General features: G+C 50.5%; 1 protein-coding gene across 1 annotated transcript in view; it reads right to left on the reverse strand.

Annotated features, from left to right (window-relative positions):
* SLC43A3 (solute carrier family 43 member 3) overlaps positions 1 to 16,302 on the reverse strand; it is a 19,248-nt gene extending 2,946 nt beyond the window's left edge. The window contains exons 1-8 of the mRNA XM_077748806.1: positions 16,240 to 16,302; positions 15,654 to 16,008; positions 15,295 to 15,424; positions 8,766 to 8,812; positions 6,769 to 6,845; positions 6,460 to 6,552; positions 4,501 to 4,640; positions 3,148 to 3,242 (exon numbers count right to left, since the gene is read on the reverse strand). Of these exons, the coding sequence (XP_077604932.1) occupies positions 3,148 to 3,242; positions 4,501 to 4,640; positions 6,460 to 6,552; positions 6,769 to 6,845; positions 8,766 to 8,812; positions 15,295 to 15,424; positions 15,654 to 15,831 (760 nt within the window). The 5' untranslated portion in view covers positions 15,832 to 16,008; positions 16,240 to 16,302. The remainder of the gene's footprint in view (positions 1 to 3,147; positions 3,243 to 4,500; positions 4,641 to 6,459; positions 6,553 to 6,768; positions 6,846 to 8,765; positions 8,813 to 15,294; positions 15,425 to 15,653; positions 16,009 to 16,239) is intronic.
* Between the last annotated feature and the right edge of the window lie 347 nt (positions 16,303 to 16,649).

The following is a 16,649-nucleotide window of genomic DNA, read 5'->3' on the forward strand; positions in this document are numbered from 1 at the left end:
AAAATCTTCTGCATTTTCTTTAAAAAGCCATAAAAATAATTACCTAAAGAAAGAGGGAATGAATGGAGGTACAGGGAATGGAAAGGGAAATGAAACGTCTTCGAATATATTGTATTTCACAGTTGGGAAAAATTTAACTATTTGCTATTAATCGACTAAAAATAAAAATTAGGCGTGACTGGGTGGCTCCTTTGGTTAAGCATCCGACTCTTGATTTCAGCTCAGGTCATGATCTCACAGTTAGTGAGTTCAAGGCCCATGTCAGGCTCTGTGTTGATAGTGCAGAGCCTGCTTGGGATTCTCCCTCTCTCTCTGCCCCTCCCCTGCCTGTATCTTTCTCTCTCTCAAAATAAGCCAACTTAAAAAAAATTTAAATTAAATTAAAAGAATAGGAAGAAAACAAAGCAATTCCAAAAAGTCAGAAACCAATCCCAAAAACTCAGAAACCAAAAAACATACAGAGATGGTGACTCTTAAAACACCGTCATTTGACTGCACATCTCATTGGGATATAACTTAAGGATAAGCAAGGGAGGAAGGAAGGAAGGGCAACAGTACTCAGCAATCGTATGGTTATTAATAGTGTTGATATTGTGAAGCCAGGCATTATGTATAAAATATATTTTTAAAATACTATACATGTGCATATGTATACAGTGGAGAGCATAGAGTTTACGTGTATACAGTGTACGTATATAGCATTGTGAGGAACTACAGTTTTCAGAAAAGAGACATAGATATAAAATCAAGAAAGTAAACTTTGTTTTGGGTTTTTTTTTTAATGTTTATTTATTTTGAGAGAGAGAGAGAGAGCACGTAAGCATGTAAGGGGAGGAGAATCCCAAGCAGGCTCTGCACTGTCAGCACAGAGCCAGATATGGGGCTCGATCTAATGAACGGTGAGATCATGACCCAAACTGAAATCAAGAGTCAGATACTTAACCGACGGAGCCGCCCCAGCGCTCCAAGAAAGAAAACTTTGGATTAAACTATGTTACATCTCTCCAACACCTAAAAGCACAGACAACCAGGAGAATTGGAAGTCCTAGTGTCCAGACTGCCATCTTTAAATACCATTTCCCACTTCAAGGGACCCAGGACTACTTGGGGAAACGGCTGTTTGAGGTCTGGGCCAGGAAACATACCCCGTGACGGGGATCTGAACATTTCACTGTGTTCGGAAATAGGACACTCCCTAAACCTAATGGCGCTGTGTGAAAGGACACAAACTCTGAACTGGTAAAGTTCCCAATGACCAAAGATGGACTGATTTGAGCATCAAGAAGAATCGTGATTGACATGGATGGAAACATGTCAAGTATATTTAAACTGTTTGTTTTTTTATTGTTCATTGGTTTTTGGGAGAGAAAGAGACAGCATGTGAGCAGGGGAGGGGCAGGGAGAGAGGGAGGCAGAGAATCCCAAGCAGGCTCTGCACTGTCAGCACAGAGACCAACACGGGCCTCGGACTCATGAACCGTGAGATCATGACCTGAGCCAAAATCGGACGCTTAACTGACTGAGCCACCCAGGTGTCCCAATCAAATATATTTGAAATGAGACTTTGAAAGGGAAATGACATTAAGAAGTAAAGTAATGAATGAAATAAAGGAGAAGCGACAAGTCATCACCTCTGGAGGTTGCTAGGGTACCAAGTCATTATTCTGAAACTGGTAAACAGAGGAAAAGCCAAGCACTTATTTCAGGGTGCAAAGCCACCAATGAGGGAAAGCTTTTCTTCCTGGAGGAGCTCTAGCAAGTAAATGCAGAAGGAAAGACAGAAATAGAAAAATCTCCATTTTGCAATCCTAATAAAATAATGGAGCCCAGCAGTGATGACCAGTAGCTACTAAAATCATTAGCCGGGCGGCTGATGGGAAACTCGGTAATGGGTGCATCAGACTGGCGATGTCTGGACCCACCGATCAATCCTAACATCGTAAGAACAGGGACAGCCAGGACCAGGGGCTGATAAGAACCAGAGAAAGCCCACAGCTCCACCTCCAAGCCATGCTCGCCAAAAAAAATATTAAACTGCATCTCTTCGAGCCTCCAATCTGCCTGTTTATAGGAAATACCCAATCAAAAAAACATCTTTCAGTGATACCAAAGGATGCCAAATCCAATCTGGGGGACATCTGACAGAGCAAATGACCCAGTTTCTTCAACAAATAAACAACGAGAAGAAACAAAAGGTGGGGGGAGGGGAGGGGACATAATGTAAAATGACACATAAGGCACATCAACCAAATACACGGGGCAGACCCCGTGTGCATCTTAATTCGAACAAACCAACTGTAAAAATTTTTTTTTTAATTTTAAAAGGCATATTTGAGATAATGTGGGAAATTTGAACAGGGCTGCATGTTAGATGGTGTTAAGAAATTATTGGAGTGTTTTTTTAGATGACAATGATAATACGGCGATGTTTAAATAAAAAGGGCCTTGTTTGTTAGAGAGCCAAACTGAAGTATTTACAGATGAGATGATCTGATGCCTGAGATCTCAAAATGCTCTGGCGGGGGCAGGACGCACAGGGCCGGGGAAGGGGGTACCTCAGTGGCCCCCTACTCCTCTGGTCTCATTTGAGGGTTGCATCCACGCTCCGTGGCATGGCACCGCCTGCCACTTGTTGCCTCTCTCCCTTCAGCACCTTCTCTGCACCCCCGGGCAGACTGAAATCCCCTCTGGGATTCCTCAGCTCCCCCACTGTTTTGCTAGCTCCTTCACCAACCTGACCCCAGTATATTCCAGGGCTACTCTCCCAGGGCCCTCCTTCTCATCCCCTCACTTCATGCTCATCCTTTGGGACTCAGCTCAGAAGCTACTTCCTCCAGGAAGTCTTCCTGATGTCATCCCCCTCCTCCCCCAGCATAGGCTTTATGCCCTTGCATCCCTATCGCACCCCGGGAGCTGACTTCATGGATGGTAATGCCTGATCACCCACCCCCCTCCATTCTCTAGNCGATGTCAGGCACTTAGCCAACTGTGGCACCCAGGTGCCTGGGATGGACCTTTGTGATTCTGAGTCCCCCGGGGCGGGGAGGGGTGGGAGGGGACAGAGCAGCTAGAATGGGGGGCAGGAGGCAGAGCACCAAGTCGGCTGCTGGGTTCTGAAGGGGAAGCATCTAAACCAACGGGACTCACCTTCCTTTGCTGGAAGGAACTCCTTGGACTGCAGCTCCAGCTTTCCAGACTCCGCCGTCTTCTCTTCCTCTCTGGTGTCGTTCCCAGAGCACAGCCTGTGGACGCAGAAGCCCCCAGCCCAACCCAAGAACTGAGAGCTGGGCCTGAGATTCAGGCTGCGGGGGCCCCCAAATTTCACTGCACAAGCCACAGCCCCGACCAGTCACCTCCGAAAGTCTGGGCACAGGAGCCAGGCTTCCATATATTTTTTTACATGCTTATTGTTTATTTATTTTTGAGAGAGAGGGTGAGCAGGGCAGGGGCAGAGAGGGAGGGAGACAAAGGACCCAAAGCCGGCTCCCCGCTGACAGCAGAGCCCAACAAGGCGCTGGAACTCAGGAACTGTGTGATCATGACCTGAGCTGAAATCAAGTCGGATGCTTAACCCACTGAGCCACCCAGGCGCCCCAGGCTTCCATGTTTTTTAAAGCTCTCCAGTGATTCTATTACACAGCAAAGCTTGGAAACCACTGGAAGTGTGAGCAAAGTGGGCGGGGCCGGGGTTCAAATCCCAGTTCTGCCTCCTCCCAGCTGTGGAAACACCGCTCAGACTTAGCCCTTCTGAGCCTCATTTTTCTCATTTGGAAAACGGAGATAAGGATATTTATCAGGGAGGATCATCACACAATGACACCAGAGGGCACGTGGGGTGCGGCAAAGAGTAAGTGAGCACCAGTGAATGTCCCCCCTCCCCATTACCCGTGGTGCTCTGCAAAAATGGCACATTTCCGTGCCTGCTCTGTTCTCTGACCTTGGCAATGGGACTTTGCAGCACTGTTTCTGCAGCCCCTGTATCAGGGCTGGCCTTGCAAGCTGCTTCTGCCAAGGGAATGCAACAGAAGTGATGTTGGGCCAATTCTAAGGAACCTTGTGCACGTCTGCACTGTTTCTTGGAAACAGTTTCCTGCACTGTTTCCTGGAACTAGCCTGATGGAGGATGAGGGCCCTGGGACCCAGACATCTTTGTCACCCTGAATGACTGACAGACAAACCCCATGTGAGGGAGGCCATCTTCCCTAGCCAGCCTCCAGCTAGCCCACCGGATGATCAGAGGCATAAGCGAGCCTGTTGACACCATCCAGGTCCATCTCTGATCAGTAGAACTAGCCAGCTACCCACAGACTCATGAAAAATAAGAAACAGTTAATGTTATTGAGTTTTGCAGTAGTTTGTTCCACAGCAGTAGCTAGCTGATACACCCCTAGTGCAGTCCTCCTGTCCTGTGACAGGAGGTCATGTCTGTCCCACCCCTGGCTTCCTACCACAGGTCAGGTGAAAGGTTCTGGCCCACAGTCACCAGATCACAGTCCTTACCCGTAGCTGTAGTTCGAGGGCAGTGGGTAGGGGATATGCCCTTGGGGCATCAGGAGGAAAGTACGCCCAACATGCCAGGCACTGAAGACGGAAAGGAAGATGAAGGAGGCCTTGAGGCTGACACCCTGTTCATGAAGGAGCTGCAGAAGTAGGAGGGAAAAGTCAGCATAACACCCATATCCGTGGAATATTATTCACAGCATCCAAAAGGTCAAAGCAAACCATTAGCAGAGAAGTGGGTAAATGAGATGCGGCACGTACACACAACGGGACATCATTCAGCCTTAAAAAGGAGGGAACTGGGGCGCCTGGGTGGCTCTGTCGGTGAAGCGTCCAGCTTCGGCTCAGGTCAAGGTGGTAAATTTTATGTTATGTGTGTTTTACCAAATAAAAAAAAGGTAAGAAGCATGGGCCGGAAGGCCAGCCTGTAACCGCTCTTGCCTTCCAGCCTGGACACTGATCAAAGACACCTGACCCACGCACAGGCTCGCCCAGCAGGGGAGCCATCGTGTGTCGCCCATCCCCACCGCCTTGTCAAGTCTCCTAATGTGGCTTCTCAGACACCTGCCAGCCTCCCGCTTTTTAATTTTTATTTAATAGCAGCCAAGTCCTTTTTCTCAGACACAACTTTACACAAAAATTCAACTTATGAAACACATCGTCATCCTCCCCCTCATTCTCCTCAGTGACCAACGTAATATCAAAGGAACCCCTCAGTGTTCCTCAACACACAGTTTGAAAACCGTTGATGTAGCCCAGTGTCCACCCTTTACAGGGGGTGAAAGTGAGGTCCAGAGAGGTGTGATGACCTGGTCTGGGTCAGAGTAGGCGGCAGCAAGACCAGATTAAAGGAAGAACTCAGCCCCTGCTCTCTCTCTCTCCTGTCAACTCTAAGGAGGGAAGACAGAACGGGAGGCACACCCAGGAGAAGAAGGGAGAAGCAGGAAGTGACTCTTGTGCCAGGGGTAGAGAGGGTAGAGTAAGTGCCCCTGGGGACCAGTCTCCGGGTGACCCTCCAAGCCAAGGCACTCCAAGACTAAGCTAGTCTCATGTCTGGTAGTGACTCCCAGAGACCCTCTTCTCCTCCCCCAGGGCCCATGGGCTGTGCCAGCTGCCTCTGGTTGACACAAAGCCTGGAGGGAAGGCCCAGGTTAGGCATCTTTGGGTGTCAGGGACCCACACTCTTTCATTCCTTCCACCCAGTCATCCTTAGTGCCCTCCAGCTGGTTGCCTCCTAATCACAGCATGGCTGCCACAATGCCAGCAATCGCATCCTGCCATCGCAACATTCAATGAGAAAAAGTGGGAAGTGGGGCTCAAGGAGAAAGGCTTTCTGTCTGCTCTGCTCTCACCTTCCATCAGGGAGGGGAAATATCCCCTAAACACTTCCAGGAGATACACCCTTCACCTCATTAATAAGGACTGGATAATATGATCACCTTTACCCATCACTAGCAGGGGGGAAAGGGATTGTCACAATTGGCTTAGAACAATGAGGATTCGTCCTCTGGGCTGGACGCATCACTGCCCAGACAGAATTGTTAGTAATGAAGACAGTGGAATGGCTGTTGGGTGAACCACTGAGAACAGCCCATCCCCTGATCCCCAAAATCATCCTGTAGGAGAGCTGGAGAGGCCTCTGCATCTGCCGCTAATGCTCCCACCTTCTTGTCCAAACTAGAAGCTCAGAGGTACAAACACCCGACTCCAAAGGGCTCCCAGCCCCTGCCTAACACCAGCCCAGGCACATCACAGCTTCTCTCCAAAACTCCTACGTAGGTATAAAGAGCTTAACCATTACCACATGAGGCTCTAGAAGCAGACACGTCTGGGCTCAAGTTCAAGTGTCACGTTTACTGGCTGCAGGAGGGTCGAAGGAAAGAAATCATGCAAAGCTCACAAGACAAGTGTCTGGCACATATCAGTGTTCAATCAATGCTGCTAATGGGTGTTTTTTACCTTAATGATAAGGAAGATGGCCGAGGAAGAGTCAAATGCTCCATTGTAGAGGGTAATAATGGTTGAGCGGTGTTTACCGAATAGGTTCCCCACCTAGAGAATATGCGAATCACTTATTCATCGTGAAAGGGTATTTCCTGTGCACCCAGCATGCACCAGGCCCTTATTATACCCAGACCCACCTCCATCCCACGAGCCGCTGCCCCCGCTTGAGCCAACCCCACTGGAGGTAGCCGATGCAGAAAAGGGCTTCTCCCTCCCTCTACCCGCCCCTCCCGCCCACCAGGTGCCTGGGATTAGGGCTCACACCTGCAGGTTGGTGATCAGAAACAGGATTCCTCCGACCGTGAGCATGGGCATGGCCAGGAAGAGCAGGAAGGCCGAGTCTGCAGTGATCAAAAACAGAGGTGGGGGTGGTGTCACAGTGCAAGGCTGGCTCCCACCTGCTCCAAATTCCCAACCATCCTGGGGCCAGGGCCCCAATTCTGGCCAGCTGTCTAGCCTCCTTGGAGAATCTTAAGATAGTGGTCAGGGCCCCCCGAATGTCCCCACAGAGGGACCTTGTGGAGGTCTCCGGAGCCCCTTGTTCCTCAGAGAAGGTGGCCCTCAGTCTGTAGCTGCCCTGCACATCCATGGGCAGAGGCAAGACTTCAAAGTGAAGCCACTGTTCCCTCCCCTCATTAAGGCCACAGCAGCCCTTCTATTTATGCTTGACACTCTGCTGGGGAGAGAAGCCTGGATTTGGCCCTCAAGACCAGCCTCTAATTTACTGCATGACTTTGAGCTGGATTCCCAATCTGTGACTCGGTCACCGTATCTGTTAAATGGGAATAACTGTCCTCAGTCTTCCTATCTCATGGAGTGCTGTGAAGTCCGAGCAAGAAATGGCCTTGCATTGTGTTTCCCAGGTTCATTAAACTTGGAGCACTTCCTGTATGCCAGGCATGGTGCTTGGCCGGCACAACCCAGAGACCAGGAGAGAGCATTCCCCCTACAAGTCTTTGCAAGGCATCTCTCTCCAGCCTCAGTCTTCTCCTCTACATAATGAGAGACGAGGAGAATGAACCCGATGGAAATTCCCAGGCCTTGGGAATTTCCTATGTTCATAGACCAGTACAATTTGAAACGAAAACTTGACTACAAGATGGCTGTTGACTTTTGCCCTACTAAGTAAGAATATTTTCAAAAAAAACCATCCTTCATGGTTTTGGGGTTTTTTAAATATTTTATTGTCAAATTGGTTTCCATATAACACCCAGTGCTCATCCCCACAAGTGTCCTCCTCCATGCCCATCACCCATTTTCCCCTCTCTCCCACCCCCATCAACACTCAGTTTGTTCTCAGTATTTAAGAGTCTCTTATGGTTTACCTCCATCCCTCTCCTTAACTATTTTCCCCCTTCCCCTCCCCTATAGTCCTCTGTTAAGTTTCTCTTGTTCCACATATGAGTGAAAACATATGGTATCTGTCCTTCTCTGCCTGACTTATTTCGCTCAGCATAACACCCTCGAGTTCCATCCACATTGCTACAAATGGCCAGATTCCATTCTTTCTCATTGCCATGTAGTATTCCATTGTATACATAAACCACATCTTCTAGATCCATTTGTCAGTTGGTGGACATTTGGGCTCTTTCCATGATTTGGCTGTTGTTGAGAGTGCTGCTATGAACATTGGGGTACATGTACCTCCTATGCATCAGCACTCCTGTATCCCTTGGGGAAATTCCTTACAGTGCTATTGCTGGATCATAGGGGAGTTCTGTTGTTAAACTATCATTTTGTTTTTAAAAAGAGAACATGTAGGGGCGCCCGGGTGGCTTAGTCGGTTAAGCGTCCGACTTTCGCTCAGGTCGTGATCTCACAGTTCGTGGGTTCGAGCCCCGCGTCGGGCTCTGTGCTGACTGCCAGCTCAGAGCCTGGAGCCTGTTTCAGTCTGTGACTCCCTCTCTCTCTGACCCTCCCCTGCTCACGCTGTCTCTCTCTCTCTCCTAGAAATAAATAAAACATTTAAAAAAAAAATAAAAATAAAAAGAGAACATGTTAACACAGATAAGACAAAGGAAGGAATCGTTCAAATAAATGCTTCTCTTGGAAGCAGTCCCTCCATTGCCCTTATTTATTTTTGCATTTCTCAGCAGCCCAAACCGGTTTCATAGACCTGCAATCACTCCTTCAAAGATTCTTTCAAGCTCAAAGTCTGTGGATCTCAACAACTGTGGGGGTCAGTGTTTTCTGCCCATCACCTTCCCATCTACCAGGTGCCCCTGAGCTTGTGTCCCTCCCACCCCTCTGAGAACACTCACCTGCAGAGATGAAGGCTATGGTGAGGGTGGCACTGGTATAGAGAAATCTGAAATATACAATGGGAGGTGGAAAATGCTGTAAAGAAAAAGGCAGAGGAGATAGAACCAAGGTCCTCCCACTTGGGGTCCCCACAGCCAATCCCCTGGAGAAAGGGATTAGTGCCTGGTCTACAAAGCAAAACTTTGAGTTCTAATTCCTCCTTGCTGTGTGATCTTGGGTAAGGCACTGCCCTTCTCTGTGCCTCTGGAGCCTTTTCTATATAAGGAAATGATGGGGCTATTCTAGAAGTTCTAGGGCACTGGGATTTCAGGAGCACAATCCCAAGGTTATGGGGATCTCTTAGCAGTCTGGGGGTCTTGCAAGACATGCGGTAATAGAAGCCGTGCCTCAGTCTGATGTTCTGACTTACAATAGGAAATATACATTTCCTAATATGCATTCGGTCCTTATCCCCAGTGCTCTCACAGGGCTCCTAAAACACCTGTAAGCTCTTTAGTGATAAGAATGAGAAGAGCATCGGGGCGCCTGGGTGGCTTAGTCGGTTAGCGTCCGACTTTCGCTTAGGTCATGATCTTGCGGTTCGTGGTTTGAGCCCCGCGTCGGGCTCTGTGCTGACTGCCAGCTCAGAGCCTGGAGCCTGTTTCAAAGCCTGTGTCTCCCTCTCTCTCTGACCCTCCCCTGCTCACGCTGTCTCTCTCTCCTAGAAATAAATTAAAAAAAAAAAAAGGAATGAGAAGAGCATCTTTGTTCTAATCAGGTGACTCTGGGTGGGCTCCTGGGTACGCCAGAATTAGAAGCTTGAAACTCTTAACCCTGCCCCCCCACTTCTGCAAAAAGTGGAAAGAAGCTGGAAATGATTAATAATTGATCAAGCCTCCATGAGAACTGATGGGCTGGTAGATACAACCACATGCTGAGGGGATGTCACACCCCCGACGGTACCAGAACGAAAGTTCCCGTGCTAAGGACTGTCCCAGACCTCACCCTACATATCTATTCATCTGCCTCTTTATCTGTATCCTTTATCATGTCCTTCAATAAACCGGTAAACATAAGTAAATGTTTCCTTGAGTTCTGTGAGCTCCTCTAGAAAATAATCCAGTCCAAGAGAAAGGAAATCCTAGGAACCTCTAATTTGTAGCCAAGCCAGACCAACGTTGTGGGTGACCTGGGGACCTACCACCTGTGATCGGCATCTGAAGTTGGAGGGCAGTCTCATGGGACCCAGCCCTTAACCCAGAGGACCTGAGGCTCCAGGCCAATGGTGTCAGAATTGAGTTACATTGTAGGACACCAAGCTGGTGTCACAGAATTGCATGGTTTGGGGAAACCCCCCACACATGTGGGATGTGTGACCGGATGTGTCAGAAAGGTAGCCTTCTGTTGAAAGTCAAGGGGGAATGCAGGAAGAGATGTGTAGGATCTTCCCATACAGTTGGCGTCAGTGAAGTGAGAGTTGCTAGAATGGCCCAGGCTCAAGGAAACACATGCTCCCAGGAGGAGAAAAGGATGAAGAGGCCCTGCTCCTGGGTGGCTCTCCAGTGGCTCCGCAGTGACTGTGGTGAGGAGCAGTGGCTGCAGTGTAATCAGTCACTGAAGGGAAAAGTTACCAACCGAATTCAGAAATGCATCCAACTCCTAGGGCGCGGGTTCACCAAAGTGCAAAGTCATAAGCAAAAGCTGAAAGGTATAAGCTCTTGGTTACGGAGATCCGTAATAGCAAAGACGAAATTAAAAGAGAGCGCTGGGTCAGATATTCATGCTAGACTAAGGTCAGATTCGGGGCAGTCTGAGCCTCAGCCATTAGCCTCGAAGTCACCCCCTAGGGAAAAATTAGAAAGTTCCTCTAAGGCCTCTTGGTCCCCAAGAAGGCAGTCCGTGTGGGAGGAGGGTAAAACCACAAACCTGGACGGTGGGGGGGAGGGGAGGCACCATGCAAAGAAGCTGCCATATTTTGTGGATGGGTAGCCTTAGCTTCCCAGAGACCCTTTACTGAAATGGGTGGGGTCACTGCCTCACTTGGGGGTCTTGGGTTTTGAGTGCTGCAGAGTAGAAGGACATGGTCTGGGTGGATGAAGGACCCAGGAGCCTGCTCTGGAACAGTCCACACACATAGGAGTTTATACCTGAGGCCACAGCCAGCCTGGTGGACTGGACAGGAGCTACTGTAAGGTCGTGTCCCCCTATAAATGGAACATTCCAGATGGAGCAGCGGATACCCTTTGTGTGCAAGACATGTGGGAGTGGCTTAATGGTGACCTGTGCCCAGGTCTCAGAGGTAAATGCTGCGGTGAAGGGGGCCCCTTTCACCTGGGCACCCCATAAAAACCTATGGCAAGCAAAAGGGAAAAAAAAAAAAACCAGTTTGGGAAGGCTTAGTGAGTGTGCTGGCTCAGCTCCCTCTCCTGGGCCTTATAGATGCTAATAAATATATTAGGTCAATTAACAGAAGAATGGGGAAAGGTGGAGGGAAGGATCAAGAGATTGGTCTTAAAAGAGTAGAAATTTTTTTAACAGTTATTAAGAAATAAGGTGAAGAAAGCAAATACTGATTGGGGTGGAAAAGAGAGGAAACAGAGGAGAGTCGTGAGTTTATCACTGGTGGGTGGAAATCTTCAGAGGGTTATGGAGACTGCAATAAAGGAAATGGACATTTGATAAGGTTAACAAAAAAGGTGTTAACACAACACTGCCTCAGGCTGGGAGGGGAGCCGAAGGGACCCCTGCTGACCCCCAGCATTGAAGTACCTGCGCACAAGTCCATTCTCTTTGTCCCCATTTACAGAAATGTTAAAAGCCGGAAGACAGGGGCGCGGGCTGGCTCAGTCGGTTAAGCGTCCGACTTCGGCTCAGGTCATGATCTCAGGGTTCGTGGGTTCCAGCCGTGTGCCGGGCTCTGTGCTGACACCTCAGAGCCTGGAGCCTGCTTCGGATTCTGCCTCCCTCTCGCCCTGCCCTTTCTGTGTTCCCTCTCTTTCTCAAAAACAAACATTAAGGGGCATACAAATGTTATGAAAGTTGGACTGTTTAAACAAGCTTTCTGTAAAGAAGTTGTGTCTCCCTCCCCTGAGGTTTTATGAGAACGGATGCGCGGCCTGGCCGGGAATCCTTCCCCTACCTGATATGGGAAAGAACTTGTCGACAAAGTCCTAAGGAGGCTCCAGGCAGGAAGAGAAGGGTTGATAGAAGGAAGGGTAAACGTTTATAGGAGACCCAGCACGTCTGAACAGGCTTTGGGAGAAGTGCTTGCCTCTCCTTTCCCTGAACTGTCTATGGGGGGGCCGCTGTGGATGCCCAGGCAGTGCCCATCTAGCACCATAGACCATAGTGTGCATCCGCCCTTCATGGTAACAGGGCACGTTAAATGGAAGCCAGTGAGACCCCTTGAGCCCAGATGATGTGGAACAGAAGGTGGAACGCTGTTAGAAGACAAATTCTCTGTCCATGACCCTCTGGGGAGCCTAAACTGGGGCTCGTGGCAAACGTCTGCGGTCACTTCCCAGCGACAATGACTGGGATCTCTGACGAGAGAATTTCCGTTTAAGGGGCACTATTATCTCACTACCAGACATTAACTGAATCCACACAGATAACTGAAGTACATCAAATGATCTTAAAACAGGAAATGCCCACAATGTCTAGCATGGTGTCGGAGAAATGCTTTAATGGGGATGGCAAGGCCCAGAAGAATTATATACTAAAAATAGCAACGGTTAAACAGGATTGTGCTGCCTGGGGAAAGCAAGGAGGAGACATGGCGAACAGGGAGGCTCTTTTCCCGTAAAAGAGGCTCTGAAACCATGTGAGGAGCAGGTGGATTCTACCGTCCCTTGGACGGCGCCCCATAAAGAACCCTTAACCAACAAAGAGCGACCTGGCTGTATTCCAAGATGAATGGACAACATCCTAATTGGAAGGCCCCCACTCTGATCCAAAAAGGTAAAAACAGATCAGCTCAGGGGGCTGAATGAACTGCGTGCTCCTGCCCTCGCAGAGAGGAAAGAAATCTACAATGGAAAAGGCCCCTACGATCGGGTTCCTGGTGACCCAATGACCTGACCGTATGGTCATGTAGGAGGGCGCTGGAAACCTGGTCATCTGGGACCCAGCTCTATGGAAATCACTATGGCATTTGAGGGGTGCACTCAGATAAGAGAACAGGCTTTATGCGGAGGGACTGTCTCTCTTTTACCCGACTGTGTCGGGGGACGGGGTGGGGGGGGACTCTGTGTCCCAGTGGAGAACGTTCCCCCTAGCTAGCACTGTGGCTAGGGGAATTTTTCTCTCCCCCATGAAGTGGTCACAGGACCAGGGCTGACACTACAAGCGCTAGAAGCAGGGATGATTCCTAAGCAAGAAACTGTGTTAGAATTCCTAAGGGCCTGGTGGGGCAGGCGTGCTGTCCCTCTACCTGCCAAAATTGGGACTAACAGCATGTACCACCATATTGCCCGGTGGGAAAGACAGCCCGCGGGTTCTATGCCTGTGCAAATTTGCCCTGTCTGAAAGGGCAGATGGGCTGAGGGGGAGGCACTTGCTGAATGGGTGTTTCTGCCTGGAATCCAGATGAGCACAGTGGCCAAACCACCCTTCCAAAGGTGGAAGTGTTACGGTACTGATAGAGAAAGGGAACGGGGGTAAGGGGATGAATAAGCCAGCTCTGTGATGAGGGAAACCCAGTATTACAGGAACACTTCGAAAGAGGCTCAGAGCAGCAGAGCCTATTGCCTAAGCTCAATGATACCAGACGCCTGAAGGGTAAAGGTATATAATGTTCAGACCATGCCTGCTTCCGGAACCTGACGGGATCAAACGGAAGCCTGTAGATGTAAGTGGCCCTGGGAGACATTTTCAGTTGCTATGATGAGGGACTGGATAGCTATCCATGACTGAATGTGTTTCTGATAACGTGCTGCTATCTTTTGAACGTTATGGTTGTTTCTGCCACAAGGGATCCACCTTCAAAGACGAGGAGTGTACAGTGACATTGTGGTTTACTATAAGAAATCCACATTTGGGCTCTGTCCTGGAATCCCTGACACGGGGCTCCTAAAACCCTCGTAAACTCCATACTAAGAGCACTAGGAGCATTTCTTCTTCCACGGGGGCGGCTCCGGTAGGCTCCCGCACAGCTCCTACATGGGCACCGGTCACCAGGAAGACAAAACCACGACTGGAAGTTTGGGAGCTTTCAGGCTCCCCCAACCCTACTTCTCTAGAGAACGGGTGGGACTGGAAACAGTTAATAATTGATCAAGCCTCCACGAAGAAACCTCCATAAAATCCCAATAGTATGGAGTTCAGAGAGCTTCCAAACCCGTACCTTTCATCTGTATCCTTTATCCGATCCTTTAATAAACTGATAAAACATGTTTCCCTGAGTTCCATGAGCTGTTCTGGCAAATAATCCAGTCCAACAGGGAGAAGGTCATGGGAATCTCCGATGGGCGGACAAAAGCTGGGGGTAACCTGAGGGACCTACTCCTTGCAACCGGCATGTGAGATGGGGGACAGGCTTGTAGGACCCAGCCCTGAACCCCCAGGCCATGCTGTCTGCTCCAGGTGGACAGTGTCAGAGCTGACTGAAATGGCAGAACACCCAGCTGACGTCACAGAATTGCTTGTTGTGTGGAAACACCCCACATGTTTGGTGACCAGACATGTCAGAAGTAAAGTGTTCTATATGAAAGTAAAAGAGAAATGCAGGAAGGTCAGAGTTTTCACCTCCGAAGGCCAGAGAGAAGGGAGGGGACAAAGGAAAGGGTAGGAGGGAGACAGGGAGCCACAGACCAAGACAGACTGAGATAAAGGGATCATACAGCCAAAGGCTTAAAGGGCAGGAACTGGCTTATCAGGTGACCCTCCAGGCCCTCTGTCTGTTGGCTCATTCCCCAAGCATATGTCAGCAGGTACCTGCTCTGGGTCCTCTCAAGGCCTCAGCAGGCCGCTGCTTGTCACTGAAGCTGGCCAGCTGCAGTGCCATCCTGTGTAAGTGAGGTGAGGTCCCTCACCCTCCGTGAAACCCCCACTGTCTCCCCTCCAATCAGGGGGTCGGGGAATCCCACCACTGGGGATACCCAGGAGACCTTACTAACTAAGTATCTGGGGAATGGCAGGGGGGAGATGGTCAGGAAGATGACAAGCCTGGAGAACATGGATGTGAGGCCTTGTAGGACATATAGACAAGCCCCCCTGGGGTGAAGGCAGAATGACAATTTTAGGTTCTGTTACTTTAACCCAGGCACCAGGCCAGCCCTCACCGGAAGTGGGCCTGGGCTCCTGCTCCGTTTCAATACACTCATGAGGAACAGAGGAAGAACAGGGCAGGGGAAAGGAGAAGTAGGGGTGCATGGAAGAGGGTGGATCCACACAGAGTCCCCGTCCTGGGCTATTTCTGACTGCTGCCAGGACGGGGCCGGGCAGAACTGCCCAGTCGCCTGGCTGGGCCTCCCGGCAAGTGAGGCTGATTTCCTCTTGCCTGTCCTGATTTCCTCTTTCTTCTGCCCAGGCCGGGCCTTCAGCACTTACATGGCTATGAGGCGAGCCACGGTGGTCTTGAACCTGTCAAAGATGTAGCCAGCAGGGAAGGTCATGAAGTTGTTCATGAAGGAAGCCAAGGTGAAGATGAGTGAGAACCTCTCATCCTGTGCTTTGCAGTCTGGAGGAGAGAAAGGGGAGATCTCAGGGAACTGAAGCGTGACAGCCCCTAATTACCCCTCGGGGGCTGGTACTTCCCTCCTAGGTCAAGGTCAGGGGGTTGGTGGGGAGGCTGACACTCCTTTCTGCTCAGCACAGAAAGGCTGGCAGTGTGGGCAGAGGATGGGGTCCCTCATACCCCTTCCTACCGCCTGGGAACCAGACTCTACCTCCCTAGAGACGTCCCTTACCAGTTGTGAAGTTGCCCGTGGGACCGGCATCCTGTTCACACAGCTTGTCAAAGTAATGCTCTGCTTTGAAGACATACACCAGTGACGTCCAGCCGAAGAGGACGCCCGCGAAGCCCAGGCATTCCAGCAGCCCTGTCAGCAGGGTGGCCACTCGAAGACACAGACCCTGGCCCAGCATGGCCTCAGCTGAAGCCGATCCCCGAGATTCAGTGGGGGCCTCCCGCGCTGACCACAGAAGTCTCAAGGGCTAGCCGTCCAGCACCTGGAAAATTCCTCTGGCACACGTTTCTGTCCCAGTAGGCTCTGGTTCTAGCTGGGGCCTGGGCAAAACACGCAGTGGGCAATTCTCCGGATCCTGTAAAATAAGGCAGAGGTTGCTTGGCTCTGGGGGGGGGCTTCCTGGGAAAGTAGATGTGGCCCAAGGGTTCTGGGAGGGGTGGGGGGAGGCCAGCTGTTAGCAACAGCTGCAAAAAGCCTCTCTATCCCACGTTGGCAGGGAGGGAAGCAGCAGGAACTGAGCCCAGTTTTGGAGACCGTCCACAGAAATAGTAACGGCGGCANCCCCCCCAGGGCCCCAGCGCCCTACCTGGCAAGCCACCTCTCTGGAACTCCCCAGCCACCCTTCGCGCCCTTCGCTTTTGGATTCGCGCCTCTCGCCGCCCCTGCAGCCCCGCCCTCGCCACCCCCCTCCAGTCCGGAAGGGCCCTGACAGCGGGGGCGGTGTCTGGGGAGATCCACACCCCCCACCCCACTCTTTATCACTTCCTTACTCTCTTGCTCACAGTGTCGCCTGCGCGCTTTTTGGCCCTTGGATCTTCTCTCCGTTATCTCTCTCCAGCCCCAGGGTGTGCGTTTTCGTCTCTCCGGATACCCGTTCAGCCTTCTGGCCCCCGCGCCTGTCCGCCCTCCTCTAACCAGGTTAGTTTCAAAACTGTCGCAGACACCCGGCGCCCGTGGAGGGGACAGCCAGCCACCTGCAGACACGTGGACGCGCAC

This window comes from Crocuta crocuta, unplaced genomic scaffold, assembly GCF_008692635.1.
Source record: "Crocuta crocuta isolate KB4526 unplaced genomic scaffold, BGI_CrCroc_1.0 scaffold323, whole genome shotgun sequence".
NCBI lineage: Eukaryota > Metazoa > Chordata > Mammalia > Carnivora > Hyaenidae > Crocuta > Crocuta crocuta.